Source organism: Martes martes, assembly GCF_963455335.1.
Source record: "Martes martes genome assembly, chromosome: 16".
NCBI classification, from domain to species: Eukaryota; Metazoa; Chordata; class Mammalia; order Carnivora; family Mustelidae; genus Martes; species Martes martes.
Window position 1 is genome coordinate 50,164,238 of NC_137904.1, and position 27,771 is coordinate 50,192,008.

At 40.1% G+C, this 27,771-nt stretch overlaps 1 protein-coding gene across 1 annotated transcript in view; it reads left to right on the forward strand.

Moving 5' to 3' along the window:
• The window catches only part of TANC2 (tetratricopeptide repeat, ankyrin repeat and coiled-coil containing 2), a 372,574-nt gene that overhangs the window by 305,189 nt on the left and 39,614 nt on the right, over positions 1-27,771 (forward strand). Inside the window, exons 13-15 of the mRNA XM_080825462.1 lie at positions 41-207; positions 3,402-4,009; positions 19,674-19,782. Of these exons, the coding sequence (XP_080681588.1) occupies positions 41-207; positions 3,402-4,009; positions 19,674-19,782 (884 nt within the window). The remainder of the gene's footprint in view (positions 1-40; positions 208-3,401; positions 4,010-19,673; positions 19,783-27,771) is intronic.

The following is a 27,771-nucleotide window of genomic DNA, read 5'->3' on the forward strand; positions in this document are numbered from 1 at the left end:
ACTTGGTAACTATTAAGTAATCTGTTTCTTTCTGCCTCAGAGAGAAAAATCCCAGATGAAGATTTCATCATCCTAATTGATGGATTAAATGAAGCAGAATTTCACAAACCGGATTATGGGGATACAATTGTTTCATTTCTGAGTAAAATGATTGGAAAATTTCCTTCTTGGCTCAAACTAATTGTAACAGTTAGGACCAGTTTACAGGTATGTGTTTGTTTGCTTTGGGACCATATTTCTCTTAGAGAGTGCTTAAACAAACAAAATTCTAAATCTGTGTTCCCTTAGTGGTGAGTTGTTTTTTGTGTTTTTTTTTTAACACCTCTACCATGTCCTGGAGCACTAGCAAGAATAATTCCCTAAGAGTATATTTTGAGAGTGAGAGATCAGATGATCTAGAGAGAGCAGTCTCTGTATATGTATGCCTGTCTTACATAGTGGGATAGGTGGGATAGCATTCCCATTGCTCTGGATAAGTTTTGATAAAGTATCCCTCAATTAACATGAAAAGAAAGTCCATTTTTCTAGACTTTGTCCTTAACATAGCAATACAAATTCAGTCCCTAACACTCTGATTTGCTGTTTGACTTTTGTTTGACTTTTTTTTTTTTCTAAATCATGTAATGCCATGTAAAACCCAGTTCTGTCTGCCATTTAGAGTCAGATTTTCTCCTTCCCCCCTCTGCTTCAACTTGAACAACTTTTCTATAACAGGACGGTGTATGCCTTCCTCTAAGAAAAATTGGCAGTATTAAGGCTTTAGATTAAATGTATGACAACTGGGAGATAAGATTTTTTTTTTTAATCTTTTTTACCTTCCATCCTCTCCCACTGATCACTTAATGGCCCGGAAGAAGGACTAGAAATGTGGGACTAAGCCTGCAAAGACATATGGGCTAGGGATAAATGACTTCACCTAATCTCTCATAAGATTACGTAAAACCTTGTTCTCACTGTAGCTGAGTTGGTGTCCCCTATTCCTTTCATACTTGGTTTGGAACAGAGTTTCTCAAGTTTTTTTTTTTTTTTTTTTTTTTTTTTTTGCATAACCATTGCCTTGTTTGTTGAGCATCAAAGTCTCACATATTATACACCTATCCCACTATCTCGATATAGCCCATTTGTAATAATTACTAGTGTGCAGAAAACAGCTTCTCCTTCCTTTTCCCCTCTCCCAGGGACTTAGTGGTACTCCTGCATGTGGACCAATTAGCTTTGCTCCCTTCTTTGATTAGAAACTATACTTACAATGCTGGCCACCACCTTACAGATGTTTGTTATTAATCTCAAAGTAATTTAAATTAAAGGATGTGGATAAATCAATGTAAATGCATCTTTACAACTAAAAATTGTGTAATCTATTGTTACTGGTCAGTAGCTTGATTGTTAAAGGAGAAGGATGAAAAAAAGAAACTTCCAGAAACACAATCTCTGACTAGTTTTACTAAATGTATGCTTAGGAGATGTTCTTCTCATTTGTATTTTTACATAAGACCATGTGCAATCTCAAAAGACATTTTAAGTATGACTTGAACAGATGACTTTAACTTTTCAGCTATGCCAAAGGACAGGAAAAGTACTACTATGCATACTAATCTACAAAGTCAAAATTTCAGTGTCCTCATAATTCAAGACCTGTAATAACTTCCCAGATACTTCATTCACTTCGACCGAGAATTTTCTTATTTTCATTCAGCTCTGACAGTGAAATAATTCATAGGTCTTTAAAAAAAAAAACCCTCATATTTGATCATTCATTATTTCCACAGACATTTCTTAAGTACTTCACATGTGTCAGGCACTTCCTAGGAGCTGAAGATCGAGCAGTAAACAAGACAAATTCTGTCGCTGCCCTCATAAAGCTTATATTCCAGTGAAGAACACGAATGAAAACTAAGTGAAAAATTAAACGTATATTAAAATTTTAGATAGTATTGGTGTTATGAAGACAAATAGGATAAAGAGACAGTTATTTTAGACAGGGCAATGGGAAAGCCCTCTCCCAGGAGCCTGGCAAAATAATGAGATCTGATTTACCTTTTTAAAAGATTTCTTTGGCTGCTGGCCACAAAGGTAATAAAATGCAGGGGATCAAGAATAGGAGCAGTATAGGTGAAAGGTGATGGTGGCTTAGACTAGAGTGGTCATAGCAGGGACCTTGTGAAGTAGTCATATTTGGACTATACTTTGAAGGAAAATCAAAAGGACTTAATGATGGGCTGAATGTAGGGTGAGCAAGAAAGAAGATTCAAAAGCAAAACATGGGATTTTGGTGAACAGTTGGGTAAATGCCAGCGTGAGGGAAAGAGAAAGATCACAGACACCTATAATTTGGTGGTAGGCTTGGTAGTGATGCTGTTTGTTGACATGGGGAAGTTTCTGTGGCAGGGGGCAAAATTCATTAGTTCTGATTTAGCCATGTTAAGTTTGTCTATGCAACATCCTGATAATGTAAATGTCAAGTAGACCGAGGTATACGATAAGAGTTCAGGGGAGAGGACTAAGTCGGAAACATTAAGTCGGAAACAGGTTAGGCCTCATCCAGGTGAGGCAAAAATTACATAAAACCTTAGCAAGAACCATTTCAGTGAAATGATGCGGTTGAAGTCTGATTGCAGCAAATAGAGGACAGAATGGGAAGGAGGAACAAGAGATAGGAAATAAGGAAATTCTTCTGTGAAGTTTTGCTAAAAATGGGGACAGAGATATAGGATAGTATTTGGGGGGAGGGATTGTGGTGCCATTCGTCTGTGTGATCCTGTAGAGAAAAAGAAACTGATGCAGAAGAAAGTAGATACTTAGAGGACCAAAGTCTGTATGCAGGTAAAATGGAATCCAGAGCATAAGTAACCACAAAGCCCTATTACCTTTCCCCAGTATACTTTCCAGCACATCACCAAGGTACCAAACATATTAGAAGTATTCCTTTGGGCTAAGGCCTCTGCAAAAAGTCTCCATTAAAATGTAGTCATCCTATTAGGAAGGTTGGAAAGGCACATTTTTATATGGTGTTCCTTGAGTCCTCATGCATTTCTCTTACTGAATTGTACTTTGACATTATGCCATGGTTTACACTGAGAAAAACGACAACAAAAGAGTTATATGGCACTCCATTTTCCCTTCATGTTAGGAGTGTTATTTAGAATATTGACTGTTAAATCACTCCTTAGGTAGCCTTTATGAAGACCCATAAAAATTTCTCTCAAGTCTCAATATTAGGAAAAATTGTGTCCCCTCTGTGCAACAGATGTGTTTTAACCTATGGATACTGATACTTGATCCTGTTTCCCTCTTCGGCCACTCGGAAGTTTAGGATCAATGTGTGGACCTCAGAGTGTATCACAAGAGTTAGGGGAAACTGAAGGTCTTTCTGTCTCTCTCTCTCTCTCCATCTGTTTTAGGAAATTACCAAGCTGCTGCCTTTCCATAGGATTTTTTTGGATCGACTAGAAGAGAACGAAGCCATAGACCAGGATCTGCAGGCTTACATCCTGCACCGGATACACAGCAGCTCAGAGATCCAGAATAACATTTCACTTAATGGCAAAATGGACAATACTACATTTGGCAAACTCAGTTCTCACCTCAAGACCCTCAGTCAAGGGTCCTATCTATACCTGAAACTCACATTTGACCTCATAGAGAAAGGCTATCTAGTGTTAAAGAGCTCTAGCTACAAAGTAGTTCCTGTTTCGCTCTCGGAGGTTTATTTGCTCCAGTGTAATATGAAGTTCCCCACCCAGTCTTCCTTTGACCGGGTGATGCCTCTCCTGAATGTGGCAGTGGCCTCTCTGCACCCACTGACTGATGAACATATCTTCCAAGCCATCAATGCTGGTAGCATTGAAGGCACCCTAGAATGGGAGGATTTTCAGCAGAGAATGGAGAACCTCTCCATGTTCCTAATCAAACGCAGAGACATGACTCGTATGTTTGTACATCCTTCTTTTCGAGAGTGGCTTATCTGGAGAGAAGAAGGAGAGAAAACCAAATTTCTCTGTGATCCCAGGTAAGCCATCACCTGTAATAAGCAATTCTGAGCCTATTTTGTATTGATTGCATGGAGCATGGGTATTGAAAGCAATGAGAAGTGTTCTTCATTGAACATTTCACGCAAAGGCAACATCATCTCTGTTTCTTCCCAAGACAAGGCTGTAATGAGGTTTATTTTCTCACAATGTTATTTCCGTAAGACTCAAACTTTGCATAGATATTTAAAATACCCCCCTACCATCCTATGTATTCCTAAATAATTTTCTTTGTGCTGCTGAACCCAGGTTATAACTAATTTAGCCATTTCATAGACTTCCTCAGTGTTCTTCCGATATGATGAAAGAATTCATATAATGTTCATCTCTTTGACTTAGACCAAAATTGTTTTAAAATTGCAATTGCCCTTTTAAAAGCCATAACATTTTTAAAGCCACCAGTGACTAAGCCCATTAGAGCCCAGCCAGTGCTAAGGTTTTTGCTGGAAAATGGAATCTTAAACCTCATAGCTAAACAGACCTGAAGAGGTCAGCTGACCTAGCTGCCCTCCTTATAGATGAATAAGTTACCATTGTCCCTATTTTACAAAGGTCCCCTTTTACAAAGGCCTTAAAATGATGAATCAGTGCTGGAAGTCATCAAGTTAATAGGTGGGGGAAAGGAAGAAGGACTAGAAAAAGAACAGCAGATATGTGGTACGTACCACCTCTCCCCTGCCCTGCAGCTGTGCACGTCCAGCACTCTCACCTCATCAACATGACCCTGACTTAACACTTTCTCAGCGCAACATGCCAGACTAGGTGTGAAACTGTTTCCCATTCTCTTGGGTAGAACCTAGATCTCTAGCATTCTAGTGAGGTGTGCTTTCTACTCCACACTACCTTTTTATAAAAGAATTATTCCCTTAACAAAGTTGGTGTTTCCCAAAGCAGACCTATCCCTGCCTTCCTAGAAACAAAGAAGACACCAACGACATAGCTGGCAAATGCAGAACTTGTTTTGGCCTAGAAAGAAGAGAGGCCACATTTGACTGTGCCTCCATCCGTGACTCATCAGAGAGACAAAACCATGCTGGGGTTTTATTTCTCTCCTGGCGTGTTCTTCACCCAGCCTTATTGGACACAACTGTGCTTGTGGCCATGCTGCCCAGCCGACTTCATGTCAGTTCGTTAGAAAATTAGTTCCAGATTCTGATGAAGATATTAAGCCAGGCAGTAGATTCTGTGGTATTTTGGTATTTTCCCTGAGACAGGAACTTTTAAAGAAACAAGCTCTAGTGGAAAGAACATGGATTTTTGAGTCATTACCTGCATGTAAATCGTATTTCTTCTAGGAACTGTGACCTTTGGAGAGTTTTATGTTTCTGGGACCATTTTCTTACCTATGTAAAAGAGATAATTCCTAAAGTTGTTGAGAACTAAAGAGGTCATGTAGTATAATACCTAAAATAGTACAGAGTACAAAGAAAGTGTTCAAGGAATGTTCTTCTCTCTACCCCTGCCTTTGCAGTAATAGACCCTTCAGATATACCTTAACTAAATCCTGTGGCTAATTCAATAGACAGCAGTAGTCTTCTGCTATTAGTATTCAGGGGCACAAGATTTAAAAAAACAAAACAAAACTGAGTCTGAGTTTCTTCTATAAATTGTATGACATTCCCAAGAGTATTTTATTATAAATCCCACTAGTACTGCTACAATGCTTAATACACAGAGTTGGCAGCCACATATTTAATAAAAAGAGACCAATCTAGAATTGCCTCATGAAAACTTAGAAATCTATTTCCAGAGAAACTTCGCTAGTTGATCCGCTCTCTCTTTTCCTGGAACATCTCAGAGAATTGAATGCTGAGGTCCAAGGCAGCCAGGCTACCACTGAATAAACGGTGTCTTTACAACAGATAAAACCCTCAGGGGCTCCGAAAAGAGAAAATATGGTATTTTGTAGCCATATCATGACTTTACAGGCTTACCTTCTCAACATGATTTATTAACCAGAAACATCTTGGCAACCAGCTGATACATGGGGACAAGCAAACACTTCTAACTTCAGATGCTTTGTAGTCTGTTCCCTGGTGATTGAATAACATGCAGAGCTGCTGAGGGATCATCATATATCACTTAATGGCAGAGAGAATAAAATAGTAGGACCAGGAGTTATCAAAAAAGCTTCCTCACATTTCATTTCAGTTGGAATTCAGCCTTCTACCCAGCACTGTCTGGCACCAGCTTTGTTACTGAAGTATTGATCTCAGAGTTTGAGGCCCCCTGGGTCAATGAGATGGAAATTCACTAAGAGTTTAATGCTATTGGCAAAGCCCAAGCTGGCCTTTCAAAGAAACTGGCTGTAATTGCTTTCCATTTCAGGCAGTCTGATTAGCGGGACTCTTTCAAAGCAGGGTTTGGCTTTGTAGCCTTCAGCCTCTACTTCCTGTACATTCCCCTTCTGCTCTTCTGTTCTTCTGTTTCTCCCTGGTTTCTCTCCAGAGCATTGCACGTATTTCAGTAGACCAGAGAGACCAACTCAGTGCCTCCGAAATCACACCGTGTAAATCCGTGCTGAAGGCCTGTCTCCGTGTAAGGAGAACTCTCAGAGGCAACAGAACATCTCTGGCTCTTCTAGTCCATCTTCCCAGGCTTTCAACACTCACTCGTTCACCCTAAACTTGCTGACCTTATTAGGGAAGTAGACACAGAGGAGAATATTCTGTACTGAAGCCAAAAAGTAGTTGATCTTCCTCAGAAATAGGCCACCCACATAAGCTGAAGGGAGTCTATAATCTGAGGATGGTGCAGGAAAGAGGAAATAGCAGAGCCAGAGGTCAGTACTACAGCTGAGATAGAGTTTTCCTTATTTTAAATATCAGATGGCCTGTTGTCCCAGGATGTCAGCTCCGACATCCCGGAGAGAATGACCTAATGTTGCATAAACATATAACTGTCACAGAAAGAGATGAGTTATGGATGTCTTTTCTTAGCTTGGTAACAGGATGGGTGTGTGTGTGTGTGTGTGTGTGTCAAACTGTAAGCAGAGCATCACTGAAAATTTTTTTTTGTCACATCAGAACTTCTAAAACTTTGGATTTACATTCTGGATAAAAATATGCCTCTTGAAGCCCTGACAAACCTTAGACTTCACCATCTTATTCTGCTCTCTGTTTCCCACTACTCATCACTGTTATATCCTGTCATACTCTGAGATTAATCCATCTTATATTTTATTCCCCCGGGCACTGAGCTATCAGATTAACTCACTAATCTTATAAACTAATCTCTGCTATTATGCTAATAAGAGGAAGACAGCAAACCCATTTGAAGCAACTTGTGCATTTCCAGTAAGGTGTTTGAGAAAAGTCATCAGTCTTTGTTATCTAACTTTTGGTAACTTTGATCGTTGAAATTGGAGGCTGGGAGAGTAAACAGTTGGGGGCTGCTGGCCCTTGCTGCTTAATATTTCTGCAGAGCATGCATTAGGCTTAATATTTCTGCATGAACCCTCACCCTTTTTTTGTTTCCGTTCTTCACTATCTTTGTCTTCACAGTATCTAGCCTCCCCTTCCATAGGAACAGCTCACAGATCAGTGTTTGTTTATATACATATATATAGGAAGATACATGTAAGATCTTTATAAAAAGATCAGAGGACTCAGTTATCTTATTTTTAACTGTTTGAATAAAACACATGAGGTTGGTGAACTTTTTTTGAGTAACTGAATCACTATGACCTAATGAAGTAATGATTTGGGAGCCTCATCTGGGTTGACCTGGTTTCCTCAAACTAAGAGAAGCAAACTTTATGGCAGGCGAAGGAGGGAAAGGGCTGCACAAATCCTGTGAGGATAGTTGAGTACTTACTTGACTCTCTGTGACTGGAATTGATATTTTATAATACGTGGTCTGTTGAGATTTTTCCTAACTATTTTGGTCAATGTTAGCCCATCCATGAGTTACACATTGAACACCTGATGCTCCAGAATCCATGCCACAAAGCAGACCATCGGAGGAGAAGCAGTTTGCCTAAGGCGAAAAGAAGGCATTCCCCCTAAAAGGGAAAACGAACTCTGGGCAGAGGACCTGCCCAGCCTGCCTTCTTAAAGAATACATGGGTCTGGAGTAACCACAGGGCCAAGGTGATCCTGACTGTTCTAAATCCAGACATGAGCCTCCGGGCAGGATGACATTTAACCTTGCCCTTGCTGAAGCATGAACTCTGGGTTACTGCTGATAGCCATTGCAGGCTCCTACAATGAACTCTTACATTGGGAATAGGTTCTGCTTTCTAAAAGCAGTAGGAAAGAATTCAGCAAAGTGACGGATCATGGGAAGGAAAAAAGGGTCTGGAACCACATCAGCCCTTAGGAGGTCTGGAAGAGTTACAGCAAGGAAAAAGGCTGTGTATATCCTTTACTAGCATTAGTAGATGATCTTACCTGCCTGGAAATATTAACTCTCTAATCTCTCTGCCAGGTCTACATCTTGCTACGCTTCGAATTCCTTTCTATCACTGGGGGGAGCTTAGTCTTCTGATGTCACAATTTGAGTGTGTACTTCCAAGGAGAGATTTCATTGATGTGTAATATTATTAGAGGTTTATCTAATTTGCCAATAAATTTTCCCTTATTATCTAATCCAGTTTCTAACTCCCTGTTGGCATCAAGGATAAATGTGAGACTCATATCTGAAGTATTACTCTCGTCACCTAAGGTCATGGTTTTGTGATTTAATGCAAGGGAGATATTAAATAAAATCTAATGTATATCTTGGACTGTGTCCAGTTTGCCAATTGCATGAATGTCCTTCAACTTTAAAAATTTGTTTTCTCTCAGTATAAATCATGGGACCCACATCTATTAGTCGAATAGACAAACCATTCCCATCTTTAAAGCTCTTATACCCTCAAAGATGGGCAACAATAATTCTTTTTTTTTTTCCCCTTTTCCAAATCCAAAATTAAGTTTGGGGAAAGCTAGTAATCATTCTTACTGTCATAAAAACTCATGTGAAGTTTCCTAAGTTAATAAATATACAGAGAAATAGTTATTATAAGATGGAGAGAGAGCATTCTTTTATGGTTTGGAAGACATGCAGAAGAGTCAACTGAAGAAAACACAAAAAGGGCTTGTATTGTCCTATATTTGATTTTGCTAAAAGAAAGTAATACTGCTTTATATGTTTAAAATTATATATGTATGTATATGTATTTTTTAAGTGGTTATGCCCTGAATAGCAAATGCTGATTAAAACAACTTAACTAAAAAATCAAAAATAGGAAGAAGTAGAGCAGGCAGTTAAGGAAAAGTTTTGGTACCAAAAGTAGCATAGGAAGTTGAGGCTAATTTGTCCTATTAATGAGTACTGAAGCAACACTGGCTGAATGAAAAGATGGGAATTCCACAGGCTTTCCTAGGTTGTCAAACCAAGATTAATGGCCCAGCAATCAGAAGTAGTTTTCACCAGCTTAGGGGGACATGACAGCGCATTTTCTTTTTTGTGACTGCAGCAACTTACTCAACTGTCTCTAGAGACTTTCAAAAGCAGCTAGATCTCCACATTTGGTAGAATCAGCACTAATAGCCTGTCCTCTCAACCGTAAGAACCCACAGCTGTGAGGCATGTATTCACGCAGCCATGAGCATATCCAGTTGGTTTGGCCGTTCCAATTTTATCATAAGTGTTCCCTGACTTGTTTCCACCTCTGCAGACCACACCCTCGGTTCTCACGTGAACTGCTTTAACCACCTAACTAGGGAGAGCCTCCCCTCTATCCATTTTCCACCAGCAGCCACAATCATTTTTTTTTTTGAAAGCATAAATCCAACCATGTAACTTCCTCATGAAAATCCCTTAATATCTACTTCAAAGCCCTCTGTAACAAAGGTATCTTCCGCCCACCTTTTTAAATTGAGCTCCTTCATTCTCCCTCTTATTCTCCCTGATATTCTGGTCATAACTGATCGCCTGCTAATTCCCAGAACTTGCTAAGCTCTCTCCCACCTCTGGGCCTTCGCACTTAACAATTCCCGCCATCTGGAGCTCACTTTCCCTGGCTCATCACATGGCAAGATCTCTCACTCCTCCTCAGATCTCAGCTTAAAAATGCCATCTCCTCAGAGAGACTTCCACTTGTCACCTTATATAAAGAAGTCCTTCCTTGTTCTCTTTATCATAGCAACCTATATACTTCCTTCCTAACAGTTGTCACAATCTACTATTAATTTGTTGTATGTGAATACTTGTTTCTATGATCCATTTTCCCCTATAGAATATGAGTGTGCTCATGAGGACAGGAACCCTTTCTGTCATGCTCACCTTGGGCTTCCTAGTGATTGATACGGTACCTGGCACACAGCACTCAGTAAATACTTTTTAAAATAATGAATTAAGTAGACAAAGGAATGATAAGTGCTACTAATTCTAAGCTTGCAACTAAAAATATTTGTGAAACTGTTCTGACAGTTCAGCAGTGTCTTTTGTTCACTCTGTCACCATGTGTCAGGAATGAGCGAAGACACGCATTTCCGCAAGGGTCCAATGAACAGTTATTAAGTAATATTTTTAAGACTGTGTTAAGCACTGACGAGGATACAAATATAAGTTAGATAGATCTGTCTACTAGGACTTACAGGTTAGTGGTTTTAACAGACACATTTACAACTTGCTATAAATCAAGGCAGAGTGCTATGCTAGAGGTATAAACAATGAGCAAGCAGCATGGGGGAGGAAGAGTGACGTGATAAATCTTCAGTGCCTGCTATTATTGTTCTAAATTGTGACAAGTCAGTGGAGCCATAGCTCTTCTGCTTCACAGATCCCTGCCAACTGCCCAAAGATTTCATTGTCAGAGGACAAGTGTCCATTTTCCTCAGGCCAGTGATGCCTTAACGGAACAGAAGGGCTGTAGGAAACTGTGGGGTGAAGTGGGAGAAAGCAGGAAATCTCTATCCAGATTCCATATTTAAAAAGATGGAACTTCTACAAAGTTCCACTTCTACAAAGGCAGATCTTGGGCACACTCTACTTTTACAGTCTGCAACTTGGGGTTCACTTCATCAGGCTCTTTCATTTCACTTCCACGTTGACTCTGAAACAGTAGGACAAGCTGACTAGCAATGTATTTGGTATCCAGGTGCCATGAGAAAACCATGACGAGAACATTCCAAAGCAGTTACCGACTGATAAGCTAAAGATGGAAGAAATTTTTGCAAAGATGTGTGGGTGTCATTTGCTGAGATTTGATAGCAACAAGCAGACTGTAAGGCAGCAACCACCAAAGTGTGGCTGCAGGCAGAGTTTTTAAGATGAGAGGTGAAAAGGATCAGGAATGTCAGTCTCTTGTCAATATTTGAGTTATAGTTATACTCCTTCACAGTGAAACAGTGGCAACAGAGATGCCTGCAAATTCAAGGCCAAAGTGGGTTAGTGAGTTAGAAAGCAGACCTGCAAGTCCTCGTGTTTCTTTTTCTTGACCCCATCTGCTTAGCATGGATTCATTCATGAAACATTTAGTGAACTTCTACTCTACACCAAGGACTGTGCTATCCACTGGAGAAACTTTAGACGAATGAGACACCTCCTGACACTAAAGCCATTACCTTCTAAAGGGGAATCAGACCCCAAGCAACCAACAATAGTGCCATAGTACAGAATACCCTAGGAACCTAGACAAAGAGGAAATGCTTTGCAGAAGAGGTGACATTCCCACTGGAATGTCTTGAAGGATGAGTTGATTCCAAGAAGCAGCTCTGGAGTGGGAGAGCGCTATTGGCAGGCAAGACAAGGTCACGGCAGGAGCAAAAGCAGGTGTGAAGGTAGGAAATGCCTTTGCCGAATTGTGAAAAGATGTGATTAGAGAATAAGACACGCGATCAGAAAGAATGAATGGAAGTGTCACTAGGAAGAAAGCCTTGACTGCCATGTTTAGGACTTCGCAATTTATTCTGTAAGTAACAGGGAGTCTCTATAACCTTTTAAGGACAAGGAGACAATGATTAAATAACTCTGATGATGTAAAAAATAGTTCTAATGAATGGTGTATGGAAGATGGGTTGAAGAAGAGGAGAGAGTGCAGGTAGGAATACTAGTTATGAGGTTTGTAGCAATAGTGTAGGTAAGAAATGCCAAGACCTACAATGTGAGAATGGAGAGCAAGGTATACCTTAGACATTTTGGAGATACTCAAAAGCACTGGGTCTTTTTTGTGTGTGTACAGCCATTGAGGGTGGAGGGCTTAAAAATTACTGTGAAACTTATCTTGAATGGTGGCAGGAAGTGAAACTACTGATCAATATAGAACATTCTGAGGGAGGAGGGCTCCTAGCATGAGCAAGGGCGGGAGGATGAGTAATAGGTTTAGTGGGAGAAGGTGAGTCCTGTTTTGGACATGTTGTTAATGAATTACCTCCAAGGAAGGTGCACAAGTATATTTAGAATGTGACTTTGGAAAATAGGGAAAGAGAAGGGTCAAAGCACAGGGTTATGGATTTGGAAGTCATCAGCAAGTACCTGACAGCAGAAGTTGTAGGACTAAACAAGGTAACCCAAGTTAAGAGTATAGAGCAGGAAGTTTAGAAGTGTGTGAACAGAATAGTTATATTTAAACACTAGGGGAAATGATGGACTAACTAATAATTGGCAAGGGAAATATTAGAAGACACAAGAGAAAGTAAGGTCATGGAAGTCAAAGGAGAAAACTTTTCTGGGCCAGGTTTGAAGTGATGAATATAATTTCTGCCTATATCCCATTAGCCAGAACTCCATCCTCAACCCCACTTGAATAAGTGAATGCGAGGTTCCTGGTGAAGTCGCCACCTCCTAGCAACAAGTGTTGGCTATGGAAGGGAGCGCAGATCTTTTGTAGACAGCTGTCCCTCTCTGCCAGGTAATTCTGATCTCACTAGGTCTCCCTTTATAAATAATTCCCCACATCTACCTCTATGCTAGAAAGTCATTCCACAGCAGCCTCGCACATTGCTTCTGCCCAAATTATAAGATAGTTCAGCTAGCTTGTAAGCAACACCTTAGCAGCGGGCTGTAACTATTCCACTTTATCATGTCTGAGCCCTGCACAGAAGAATATCAAAACACCTAAGTGGAGTTTCTCTGAAACACTAACGTGTTGTATATCGACTTTCAACATAACAGCTAATGAAATCTTTGTGACTACACATCAGTGACTGTGACTAGAACAAAGGAGAAAACATCCATGTCAGAAATATTTAAGTTAAACATTTGTTAGCATGTTTCCCTACTATAAATAGAAACTTTAAGTCTAGCTGTCTCCCTGGGGTGTTAAGCAAAAATCTATTATAAAAACAATATATATTTTATGCCATTGTATATTTTGCATAAAACAACTATTCTTCAGTTTCCAAACTGTTAAACAGGTGGAGGGAAAGGAGGGTGATTCTTGCTTATAAAGGGTTTTTTTCTCTTAAAGTCTCCCTAGCTCTGAAGTCTTGAGGTATAGGGAAACAGGGTTATCATGTAAGAGATAAACAGGGTTATCATGTAAGAGATGTTATCTCTTGATAACATCTTATCAATGATAATATCTGATAATATCTTAAGAGCGGCTCTTCACTGCCTTGTAATCTGTCAGTGTCCAAGGGTGAGCATCACTTGTCTCCAATAATCCATCTCAAGGGGCTGTTGATGCCTGCAAAAAGGAATGGAGATAGGATTGACCCTCTGCTCTTCTGAACACTACCTTCTCTACCTTTCGTCAGAACTTACACATCTAGGAGAAGGGAGAGGGGACAGGGCCAGGGGGGGAATCTGCAACTCTGACCTGTGATTGGTTCTCCCCTAAAATACCTCAAAAGCAAATCCATCTCGAATATAAAGTTCAGTATCCTCTTGAAAACACCTCTGGTCTCCTTGAGAAATTTATATTCCTCCTGTTAGCTTAAATGTTATGTTATTTCTTAGGGACCAGTTAGCTCTGTCTTCGTCTCCCCTCTCTGCCTGAAATTATGCTACCAAGTTTTCCTGCATTGACTAACAGGGAATGGCACCCATACCCAATAACTGTTCCCTGATATGTGGATTTCTCTTTTGGTCCTGAAGGTAGTGGGGTCAAGGTGGGAAGGGATAAAGATTGGGCTTAAGGATGAGGTATCGCATTTAAAAGTTAAAGTCTGTTTGTGCACACAGTTATCTGCCAATATGTATAAAGTCACGTGGTTAATATTCATTCCTTAAGTATAGCAGTATCCTAGTTCTTACAGAGAATATACATCTCACTTAATATAGCTCACTTAATTCTCACCACAATCCTAAGAGGTGGTTATCACTATTCCTGTCTTACAGAGGGGTTAAGTAGTTTTTCCAAGGTTACAGAGCTTCTAAGTGACAGAAGCAGGATTTGAACATAGGTCTATTTTGATTTTGCTTCAGAGATGAAGAGGCAGCACTGTGAATGCAAACAGGGAAATTTGCTATGTGGCTTTGAATCACAAGGTGATCTCATTTTGTATAAGCTATGTGGAAATAATTCTGCCTTCGCCGCTGCCCTCCACCCCCATTTGGTCTTTATTATCACTATGAACCCACACCAAAGTTGACTTTGATTACCATCCTCTTTAATTATAGAAGGAAGACATAGTTGTGTTCAGTCATGCCTAAAATCATGTCACACTGATGAGGGCTCCCTCTGTTTTTTAACTAGTCTCTCCCAAAATGCCAATCAAAAAATGTCAAAATTAATTGCTGATTTTAATTATGTTAAGAATTCAGGGTTTATACCATACAAACGAATACATTGCTCTTAATATTGGTTGACTTTTCACACAAAAATGCCCATTTTTCGCAGAAATGAAAACCAAGTCGCTAATCTTGTCAGCGTGTTAACAGAACTAAGTTTCAGAAAACCCTGGGTTCTCATCCCATCTCTCTTTGATCCCAGCCACGTGAGTTGGGGGCTGTCCTTCAGTCTTGCCAAGTCTCTGTCTTCCATGATAATATTAGGAGTAATATTTAGTCCTATGTCTATAATATAGGTGTTTGTGAGAATCTAAAAAAATGTTAAAGTATTTTTTAAATGATAAGGTCGTGTGCAACTTTATAGTATTTTTAATTCAGTCATTCTATAAATACGTGTTCCAGTTGCCTGGGAGTACATATGTGAAAAAACATGGCTTCCAGCCTCCATACAGTCTTATGGGAAGGCCGACATGCAGACAGGTAGTGTGCTGTGGTAGGTGTGATAGGGGTGTGTACCTACTACAAGAATCCGAGGGAAAGAGCCCCTGAGTCTGTCTGGTGGGACCAGGGAGGACTTCACGGAGGAGATGGTGTGAACTGAGAGTTCAGGAATGAGGAAGAGTTTGCCTTGTGAACTAAATGGGGAAGAGAATTACAGGCAGAGGAAAAGTGTGTTTGAAACCTAGAATAATTTACTTCATCTGAAAATACAAGCACCAAGTAAAAGGGTAAAGAGAGACAAATAGACAGGGGACAAATTACAGAGAGCCTTTGAATACCATGCTACAGAGCTTAGATTATATATGGGAGGAAGTATAAAGCCATTGAAGAATTTTGAGCAGACTTTTTATCAGGTTTCTACACTGTAGATTATTGGCATGGGCCAGGGAGCAGGCAGTGGAAAGAACGAGGCTCTTGCAGTTATCCAAAAGAGAAAGTATATAAAGGGAGGAGAAAAACAAGTGCTAGATTTTATGCCTGAGTGACTGGCAATATATTAAAAAATAAAGAAATCCTAAACGGATTCGGTTTTTGTTTTTTTGTTTTTTATTTGACAGAGACAGCGAGAGAGGGAACACACACAGGGGAGCAACAGAGGGAGAGGGAGAAGCAGGCTTCCCGCCAAGCAGGGATCCTGATGTGGGGCTCTATCCCAGGACCCTGGGATCATGACCTGAGCCGAAGGCAGAAGCTTAACAACTGAGCCATCCAGGCGCCCCATAAATGCATTTGGTTTTGAGGGAAAGCTTCAACTTCAGATAGTGTCATATGACAGGTCATTTGAAGGACGAGAGATCCAGCAGGCAATTAGAGAACCAAAACAATATGTCTGTGCTAGAGATGTCGCTACAGTGAGAGCTGAAGCCAGGAGACCTATGAAATAAGAGGAAATGGGAAATAAAGCAGAGAAGTTACATCACTGAAGGAAATGGGAGAAAAAGCATCAGGGCAATGTCACAGATACGGAGAGAAGAGAGTTCAGGGGAGGTAGTCAATAGGACCTAGTGCTGGAGGGAGAAAAGAAAAAGATAAAGCTCAAAGGCTCAAAGACAACCAATTAAGAGGCTGCTGGTAATCTCAGAGAATGGCGAGGCTAAGAGTCAAAAGAAGTGAGGTTGGAAGTGAGCAAATAATTAGAAAATAGAAATAAACACAGACAAGTGTAGTGTAACACATTCAGATGGTAGGTTAGCCAGTGGCTCCATATCTTATCAGAACAGTAGGGGACAGATGGAAATGTCAGCATATAATTTAAATTGCTGTTTTCCTTTGTGTCCTGAACACCATAAACTCTGAGTCCAGTGAACTGATCAGAACCATTCTTTCATGAATAATGTGAGATGCTTGTGTCCAAAAGGAAATGAACTATAGTTGTCACCTTCATCTTTTCCTTGATTCGTATTGCTTGCTGTTCTCCTTAGTGCGAGATCAATGACAGCAAAAGCAAGCACTGTCCTCTCTGGCTAGCTGAAGTGCATACTAAAGAAATGCACACTTCGTACTGGGATTTCTTACTTATGGTAGTAAACCCAAAGCACTAGGGTGATGTCAGTTCTGTGTCTAATTCATTTCCTTGTCAGACCTTTTTTTTTTTTATCTTAACCCTGTTGGGAATGGCCTGAAGCATGGGTAGGTAGTGGGTCAGAGGCCTGTATTCAGGGGTTCTGGTACTATGTAGCTGAGTCAATGGATGAGTCACTTAAAGCAGTAATTCTTACAGCAGGGAGGCTACAGTAATTTCAGTGTTAATAACTGGGTAGGACTTTGAGAACTTGAGATAGGGCCTTTCCTAAATGTTGCATGTCACCTTCTAATATGCTCTGTTGAAATAACCTACCAACTAAATTGGGCTTTCAAAAGATAAATGAAAGTTCAGGGGTGCCTGGGTGGCTCAGTGGGTCAAGCCTCTGCCTTCGGCTCAGGTCTTGGTCTCTTGGGATCGAGCCCCACGTCGGGCTCTCTGCTTGGTGAGGAACCTGCTTCCCCCTCTCTCTCAGTCCGCCTCTCTGCCTACTTGTGATCTCTCTCTCCATCAAATAAATAAGTAAAATCTTAAAAAAAAAAAAAAGTTCAATAACAATTTCCAGATTTTGTGAATGTGGAACAATCTGGGCTCATACCCTCAGATGATACTGATGATTCCATGCAGGCTACTCTTCTCTGAGATAGTCTTTCAATTAAATAACTTCCTTCCCATTATGGTTAATCTTATCGAGTGAAATAAGTTGGCACGTTATCCACTAGAATTCAGAAATTCTTGAAGCTCAATATTAGAACCTTGCTAGAATTTCTTTTTAAAGTCTTTTTGGAGAGAAATTTCTTTATAATGATTCCTGGGTAAGTTGTCCCATCGCCTAGTTTTCAGATTCTTTACTGAAGCTTGAAAAAAAAAAATCAAAGAATAAATTAAAAATGTATTTGTTTTTCAGACAAATGTGAGGTTTGTCACACTAGTGACACACTAGTGGTTAAACCTGGCAGAGTAGCCAGTGTTCGATATGAGAGAAAATCATCCAGTAGATATTTGGGCATCTTTTCGGGGAAATATCATCAACGAAATTTACTTGCTATTTTTTTACCTTCTTTTTGATTAATTCATTAGACTTGAAACTGAGACAGTGGTTTCATTTCCCTCTTCTATGGCACTCCAAGTGAAAGGAGTAGAAGAGTTTTGTTACCAGTGGCATAAAGAACTCTACTGACCACTAATCTGGCGGGCAGTAGAGAGACAGTTCTAAGTGTCTGCAGTTCCTACAACCTAGAGCAAATGTGGCAAGAGAGCACATCCCAAAAGTGATCCAGCATCCTTTCTTTAATACCTCATTTTCTCTTGCTTCCAAAAAATGTTACTGAGAATGTTTATATGCAGTACACTGTGTTAGGCACTCCAGGAAATATAAATAACTCAGAATTTCTGTCCTAATGTAAATAGAAATACACATACATCTTGTATACATACATACATACATTCACACTTAAAGGAATATATCAGGGGCACCTGGGTGCATAGTTGGTTGGGCATCAGACTCTTGGTTTTGGCTCAAGTCTGATCTCAAGGTCATGAGATTGAGCCCTGCGTCAGGCTCCACACTGAGCATGAAGTCTGTTTGGTTTTCTCTCTTCCTCTCCCTCTGCACCTCCCCCCACCCCCTTCAAATAAATAAAATCTTCTTTAAAGGAAGAATACATACCATTAAGATGCTTTGAGCTAGAAGAACTAAAATACTCCTAACTCAAATGGAGTATAAATGTATTTTATAAATGTATAAAGTATACAGTAATGTATAAAGTATAAATGGGTTATTTCATATAACAAGTCCAAACTTTGGGGAGCTTCTGATGCCATATAGTCAGGGCCTAAGCTCTATTTTTCTGCAGTCCTCTTAGCTTAGCCCTTCTGTTAGCTTTGTCTTCAGACCAGGTGACCACATGATTACGAGAGCCATGGCAGTTCTGAGTACCATGGGCTAATAAGACAACATGGGGAGGCAGAAAAGAGAGTTTTCTCTTAAGAGATTAAGAATCCATTATCAAGGAGATGGAGTGGATGCCATCTGGAAACCTGCAGTCGCGCAGAGGAGAGGCACGAAATAGCATGCTGTATACCATACGAGAGAGATACACAATCTGTAATGCTTGTACCAAAAAGAAAATACTCCCTGTTTCTCGGCTGCAGGGAAGGTAGAGGGGATCAAAGAAGACTTCCCTTGGGGAAGAGGTAGTTAATCCATCTGGGGACATGTTGAGCTTGAGGTACTGCAGGACCTCCAGGCGGAGAAATCCAACAAACTGTTGGATGTATATTGGTGGAAGTCTCGGAAGTCTAGATCAAGAAGAAGATTCAGGGGACGCCTGGGTGGCTCAGTTGGTTGGGCGGCTGCCTTCGGCTCAGGTCATGATCCCAGCATCCTGGGATCGAGTCCCACATCGGGCTCCTTGCTCGGCGGGGAGCCTGCTTCTCCGTCTGCCTCTGCCTACCACTCTCTGCCTGTGCTCACTCACTCTCTCTCTAACAAATAAATAAATTTTAAAAAATTAAAAAAAAAAAAGAAGAAGAAGAAGAAGATTCAGGTGGTGGTGAAGGTTCTCAGTCAGGATGGATGAGCTACTGGAGAGAGGACAGACGAGGACCAAAATGGAGATCCTGAGGAGCACTGACATTTAAAATATGGGTAAAATAAGTGGAGAGTTCACAGAGACAGAAAATAAAAATGAATCTGTTGATGCCATCTGTGTGTGGGATGGTGTAAGCCAACTAGAAATGACATTTTGTGATATTCACACATGTGATCTGGGTAAAGGACTGGTAAAAGTTAGAGACCTTTCAGTACCCATTATTTGCCCAGCAGCAGGTGCCCTTCTCTTAGAAACTAGTTGAATGAGACAGAGTTTCGCTGGACGTATGGATGGACCTGAACAGTCCCCCACCCAATGCAGAACGGGGCCATTAAAATTCTAAAATGAGTCTCTTTTTCTTTGCAGGAGTGGTCACACATTACTTGCTTTCTGGTTTTCCCGCCAAGAGGGAAAACTAAACCGACAGCAGACTATTGAACTGGGACATCACATCCTCAAAGCACACATTTTTAAGGTAATTAGAGAAGTTGAAGCCTTTTTTCTTTCAATCTCCAGCAGGCTTTCCTTAACACTGTGGATGAAGCTACTCATTTCAATGTAGTCCCTGCTTTTTGTTGTAGAGTTGATCCACCTCCTAAAATTTGTAGACTGTTCCTCTCTAGGTCTTTGGAAAGAGAACTACATTTGTCATCTCCCAGTTTAGCAGATTGCTAGGCTTTTTAGGAAATGTGCATGTATAATCATTTAGGTAAGAAGCATATACACATACATATGTGTACTCCATATATGACCTACCATCTCCTGAAGACAGTCATGCTCTAGCAATTAGCTGCAGATATTCACAGTGTCTAAAAAGAATGACTGAGAGCAGTTACTCTTTCAATTTTCTTACAATTGTGTTATGAAGATTTTAATATTCCTGGTACTATGATTTTCCAACTATTTATCTGGAACCAACATTAACCTCTCTTTGAGCTACTTCCACCATTCTCCATTCAAATTGTAATCCCGGTTTTTCTCCCAGTAGTTTCAAAACTTCTAAGAACTCTGTGGCATCAGTGTCCCTCTCTCAGTACTAGCAAGGCTAGAGCGGACACACAATGCCAGAGGAGACAGCACGTAATTCATCTGTCTGCGCCTGTAGGGGCGTTCATTTGTTTATTCAGCACTTAATGTAGGCATTGTCCTAGGGATACAGAAACAAAAAAGATAATGTCCCTAATCTCAAGGAATTTAAAGTCTAAGTAAGAGTTGTTGGATAAAGCACAAAAGTCAGGAAAGAAATTTGTTCTCATGGTCTTCCTAGCCCACAGTTTGCTATTGCATCTGCTCCCTCCAGCCCCTGCAATCGCATCAGAGTGCTTTTCCTGCCTCAGGATGGAGAAATACAAGTATCTTAAATAGTTCTCTGTGTCAGACTTCCCCGCAAGGGATACTGCTAAAGATAAAACGGTTCTCTTCAGAGAGAAAGATGTCATTAAGGGCAACTCCGAGAGCCTAGCAAATTCTTCCCAGTATATAAGCGCACAGCCGGAGAGGCCTGTTCAGCAGACATACAGAAGTGGAACCCACAGTGACAAGTCCTTTATTTGAATCATAATTGCCTTATCTAACAAATCACTGTACCAAAAATGACTCTACCCAGTGACCTTACTTAGCGGGAGCAGAATGAGACTGAAATAACAGGCCAGGTGTCTCATTCCAACTTCAAGTGGCCCAAAAAGTGTCTGCTACTTCTACAAACTCTGAGATCATTGTCCTTCAATCAGCTAGGAAAGTAACGTAAGTATTAAGCATTACCGCTTTAAACACTTAAGCTTTTAGCCTCACCATCTGCCTAGGATCAGATACAAAGAAGTTGATTCCTGTCTTTTCTATACCATAAAATAAACAAATACCACATTAACAGATAAATGATACAAAGTTTCTTTGACCCAGGGTGATTATATCCAGTACGTGAAAACCTACGTTCAGACGTTCAAACCACACACTCCTATGGTTGACACAGTTTTATCTTAAGTTGCTGCAGACAGCACAGTTGCCTGAGATAAGACTGGCTCCGTGTGTGATTCTGGCCGTAAATACTCGGGTGTGCAGCATATGGTGATGACATGACTGTGGGCTGAAGAATGTAGACTTGGACTATGACTTTCCTGATGCTACACTTTTCAGGGTCCTTTAAATGCCCAGTGCTCCCTGTCGATTCACGTTAGCTTCTCCCAGACTGCTAGAATTTTCAGTCCCCATCAATTGAGGGTCATGAAAACGCAAAGACAGACTGGTTATAACCAGTACCATTTAGAACTCCCAATTAGCAGTGACATATAATCCAATTTATATTTCTTTCCAATTAATTTTAAATTCCCTCTGTTTTATCTTTGTTCATGAAAAATTGCGTACAGTATCATTAACTACCTTTAAAGTACACAGTTGTAGGCCTGATTCTGGATATTTGGCTGGCTAAGAAGCCCTTTTCATTCTTTTTGCTTTTAATAGCTTTATTGAGGTATAATTTATATACCATAAAAGTAACCCATTTTGAATGTACAGATCAGTGACTTTTAGTGTATCTACAGAGTTGTGTAACTATCACCACTACTTGTACATTTCCATCACCCTAAAAAACCTCATGCCCACTTGAAGGTACTCCCCATACTTCCCTGGCAACCACCAGCCCGCTTTCTATCTCTGTAGATTTGACTTTTCTACACATTGTATATAAACAGAATCATACAGTATGTGACCTTCTGTGTCTGGCTTCTTTCACTTAGCATGTTTTCAGGGTTCTTCTGTGTTACAGCATGTATCAGCACTTGATTCCTTTTTCTTTCCCTAAGATTTTTAAAACTTGTTTATTTTAGAGGTAGAGAGAGAGCGCGCACCTGCTTAGAGAGGAGGAGCAGAGGGAGAGTGACAAGCAGACTCCACGCTGAGCACAGAGCCCAGTGCAGGGCTCAGTCTCACGACCCTGAGATTGTGACCTGAGCTGGAATCAAGAGTTGGATACTTAGCCAACTGAGCCACCCAGGCACCCCGCTTTATTCCTTTTTATTACCAAATAATATTCTGTTTATTTATCCATTCACCAGTTGGACATTTGGGTTGTTTCTGCTTTTTAGCTATTGTGACTAACATTGCTATGAATATTAGCTTACAGATTTTCCCTTTTTTAATTTTTTTTAATAAAATTATCCATTTTAGGGGCGCCTGGGTGGCTCAGTGGGTTAAAGCCTCTGCCTTCGGCTCAGGTCATGATCCCAGGGTCCTGGGATCGAGCCCCGCATCGGGCTCTCTGCTCAGCAGGGAGCCTGCTTCCTCCTCTCTCTCTGCCTGCCTCTCTGCCTACTTGTGTCTGTCAAATAAATAAATAAAATCTTTTTAAAAAATGCTTTAAAAAAAATTATCCATTTTAAAGTGAACAACTCAGTGGCATTTAGTATGTTTACAGTGTTAGTGTTCAGGTTTTTATGTGAACATGTATTCACTTCTCTTGGATATATACCAGGATGGAATTACTAGGTCATATAATAACTCTGTGTTTAACATTTTGGGGAATTGCAAATCTGTTTTCCAAAGGAGCTGCATCATTTTACATTCCCACCAGCAATGTATGAGGGTTCCAGTTTTTTTCAAGCCCTTGCCAACACTTGTTAGGTATTGTCTGTCTTATGGGAGCCATTTTAGTGTGATGTGGTAGCTCACTGTAGTGTTAATTTGCACTTCCCTAATGACCACCAGTGTTGAGCACTTAACAGTTCTGTTGTGATCCTCTAATTGCCATTTCGATTTTTTTTAATCTATGAAAAGAAAGCAGGCTGTTTGTGAATTGTGGCCAGAGATATTTCAATCTACCTTGTAATGCAAGGTGTTTTATTGGATTGAGTCTGGCCACCAAAAGGGTTTCAGAGCGCTCTTGCAGTTCACTGCCTAAATGCTGCCCTCTGAAATGTTTCTTTGATTGGTCAGTTCTATAACATTTCTTACCAGAAGAGAACTGTTGGCCAAGGGGGATAGGTGCTATACGCAGGCATCTGGTAGGAAGAAGAAAGATCCTTGGACATCAGTCAAAAGGCATGGGTTTCAGTACAGACTGTACCACTTAAGCAATCTGTTTTCTCATCTGTAAAATGGTAACAGTATCTAACTCTCAGAATTGTTATCAGGATCATAGAAGATATACAAAAGAGGTACATTATAAGATGCAAAGTACTAGACATATATCTAAGGTTTTATGATCAAACTTACTAGTAATAATCTCTTGCCTGATAGTAAGAATTAATAATGAGCATAAATTCCAGATGGTGATATAACCTTGTCAGAGGTTACCTGGCATCCACTACAGCAGTGATCAGCAAATACGGCTTTGTAGTCCGTATAAACTGTGTTGAAACCATTTAACTCTGCCATTATAATTCAAAAACAGCTAAAGGTGATACAGAAATAAATGGATATGGTCATATTCGAGTAAAACATGATTTATAAAAGTTCATGAAAGGCTGGATTTAGCTCCAGGCTATAGTTTGCCAACCCCTTTTTTTTTTACCAGGATCTTTTCATTATAACCAAGCATGGCCACACGGATAGTCAGATAAGAATGGTAATGATTTACCTGAGATGCTTGGATAACTATAGGTTATATCACTGTAGTCACTAATGACATATTTGTAAATAATTTGCCTTAACCTCACCTAGGGGCGCCTGGGTGGCTCAGTGGGTTAAAGCCTCTGCCTTTGGCCTAGGTCATGATCTCAGAGTCCTGGGATCAAGCCCCGCATTGGGCTCTCTGCTCAGCAGGGAGCCTGTTTCTTCCTCTCTCTCTGCCTGCCTCTCTGTCTACTTGTGATCTCTGTCTGTTAAATAAATAAATAAAATCTTAAAAAAAAAAAAAAAAAAGAACCTCACCGGATGAGCCCCCTAGGTTATTTTTTGCCATGATCTTATGATACCTGACCCAGAGCTCAGATTGTTAAGATGAGATTGCTGTCATCTCTTTATGCTTTCCCTTTTTGTAGTCTAAACAACTGAGCAAGCTTTCTCCCAGCTGATAAACTGTGTTGTATATTTAGACTCTAACGAATATTTAAGGAAGGGACCCCATTACCATCCATCTCTGACAGAGATCCCTTGTTGCCTGAGCAGTAGTTAGATACTAAAGAAGCACTTTTTCTAGTTATTTGAACTTAAAGTTCTCTTTAAGAATCCATCAGCTCAGAATTTAATTACAGGTTATTTTTGGCTACATCCTGCCTGATAATGGGATCCTGCCTATCACGTCTGTTGAGATGAATTTAACTAAACTGAAGCTCTTTCCTCTTATACCACATAGAAGCAAAGAGTCAACCCCACCAAGCAGAAGAAATCAGCAGAGCAAGTCCATGGCACAAGTAAAGCTCATCCTCCAAATCCTAGAGTGTAGCTCTGAATTTCCGGCTTCTTTCCTATGTATTTACTTCAACCTCATTGGGACCCTCGGTGCTGCCTTGTAGTCCATTTACTGGACCGTTTCATTGAAATTCATTTGCCAAGGTCTATTCTTACTCAGTTCCTTTTCCCATTTCTTTTTTGTCTGGCTCTTAACCAAGTCAACTGCACAAACAGCCTGACTTATGAGTCACTGAGGAAATCAAACCCATTGAGTGTGACTTCCCTTAACGACTTTCCTCCTCTCACCAAAAAAATCAATCTACAGTATCATCAGTTCTTACCTCAACTTTCTCTTGTCTCAGAGGAGGAAATATCCCTCTCTCCCCCTTTTTAAAAATTTTATTATATTTCAAACATACCAGAAATCACAGATAACCAAATAATCAAATACTCTATCGGATTTAAGACATTAAAATTTTTCCATATTTGCTGCGAATCTTTTTCTTTATTTTGAAGAAATGAAAATATAATACTTAGAGTAGAAGCCCTCTGTAACTCGATTTCTCTCCCCTTTTCAGAGATGATTTCTACCCTAAAGTTCACGTGTGTTCTTCTTATCCATATTTTGCATTTTTCCAACATAGAATGTATTCATAAACAGTATATAGACTTACTTTGCTAAATTTTAAATTTGACATAAACAGAGTCATACTGTTTGTGAAATTCTCTTTTTTCACCCAATTTTGTATATTCGAGATTTATCTGTGGGTCGAGATCAATGGCCAGTGGCTTTCAGTTTGGCTGTACATTAGATTCTCCTGGAGAACTTTAATAAATTTTATTTATTTATTTGACAGAGAGAGAGCACAAGCAGGCGAAGTAGCAGGGAGTGGGAGAGGGAGAAGCAGGCTCCCCGCTGAGCAAGGAGCCCAATGAGGGGCTTGATCTCAGGACTCTGGGATCATGACTTGAACTGAAAGCAGTTGCTTAACCAGCTGAGCCACCCAGGCGCCCCTCTCCCAGAGAACTTTAAGCACACGCGTGTGCGTGCATGCACACACACACCCCTCTGAGCCTTACTCCCAGAGATTATCAATCATTGCTCTGGAGTAGAACCCAGGTATTGTCTGTCTGTTTGATCTTAATAGACTTTCTTTCTTAGAGCAGTTTTAGGTTTACATAAAACACAAGAGAATTTCCATATACTCACTGTCCCACCAGTTTCCCCTATTATTAACTTCTTGCACTGGTGCAGTACACTGCTAAAATTGATGAACCTATATCAATACATCATTATTAACTGAAGTCCACAGTTCATATTCGGTCTTAACTGTGTCGTATGCTTCTGTGGATTTTGCCAAATGCCTAATATGTATCCACCATTACAGTATCTTACAGAAGAGTTTCACTGCCCTAAAAATCCCAAAGCTATTAAAAGTACTCCTAGCTAATTCTGCAGAATTGGCAAACACATTGCAGAGAAAAGTAGCTCTAAGCTGCTCTCCTGGGCTCCATCCTATCCTTACTTGGGCTAGTAATTCTTCTCCAACCTGTTATTCCTCCCATGTCTTTGATGAGGGTGATTTTTAAATCTTGTACCATTTTTCCTAGCTATCCTTAGCAGGATCAAGTTTAGATCCACCATTACCAGAAGTAGAAGTATACCTAGGTCCCCTTGAGGAAAAATTATGACTTGGTATTCTGGGAACATTCAGCTTTTCTCTAACCATCTTAGGCTTTCTCATTTAAAATTCCTTTGGTTCTTTAAATGACCAAAACTGTCTTCAGTATCACACAGAAAAGAGAAGCAATTTATATTCAGGAAAACTAAACCCAAATTTATAGGCCCTGAGCAAAGGAGTGAGTTGCTGTATCTTTCCAAGAAGCTAAATACAACATTTTCTGAGCTCCCTCTGATGCTGGAGACCTTGAGTAAAAGTAGAATTGCTGTGTGACTTTAATAAGCACTGGTTCAGCATTATTTCTCTGTAGGATAATCTTCATAATATTCTAATGGATTAAATGAACATATCTAAGGAATTTTATGTAAGTCAGTGTTTAAGAGAAAGTTGACTATTATAGATCATAGTCATAGTTTTACTTTAAATATCATAGTTAGAAAAGAAATAATGCTTAGCTGGAATCATAAGAGTAAAGCCATAGGAATAGATCAGATTGTCTAGGATAAAAAAGGACAGTTTTAAAGAAGACACTCAAGGGTGGAGAATGGGTCAGAATTAAATGGAGAAGCCAGCAATCAGCTACTTTATTTTAGTTGCTACTTTTCCAGCTAAGAATTCAGAATTGAAGTCCTGGCCCAGGTTTAACTTGGTCTAATGGAAGGAACATGAACTTTAGAGTTAAAAGGACTTGGCTTCTAACTCCAGCTCCACTTTTTAATGGCTGTAGGACTTTGGGCAAATTACTTAGTCCTCTCTGGGTTGTTTCCTCCTAATAAAAATAATAATAAATTCAACTTCATAGGACTGTCATGGAGATTAAAGGAGCTAATGTATGAAAAGGCCCTACCATAGAACCTGACACATAGATACTGAATAAATGTTGGATTCCCTTCCTTTTTTCCCCTTCAACCACAATTTATAAGCTTGTCTTCCATTACTAAAAGCTCCCTCTGTTGGAAATAAATATTAATTTCTAATGATTTTTCTGTATAATTGGTTAATATAGTTTACAGTTCCTCAAAAGATCTTGGTGAGGCTCACACATAGTCTAGATTAGGAGACTGAGGCCCAAAGAGGGAGTCAGAGCTAGGTTTCCTGGTTTTCCAGGATCTACAGTGGAAGTAAGCTCTAGACCCTAACTTACCTGTAAGTAAATTATGATACATCCGTTTAATGGACTACTATGTCTCTCTTGAAATAAAATGAGGCAAAAACGTGTACATGTATGGAATATGTGCACAATATTTTGTTTAAAAATTAATAGAGGGGCACCTGGGTGGCTCAGTCAGTTAAGCAGCTGCCTTCAGCTCAGGTCATGATCCTAGGGTCCTGGGATGGAGCCCCACATCAAGTTCCCTGCTCAGGGGGAAGCCTGCTTCTCCCTCTCTGCCTGCTGCACTGTGTACTTGTGTTCTCTCTGTATCTCTCTATCAAATAAATAAAAATCTTTATAAAAA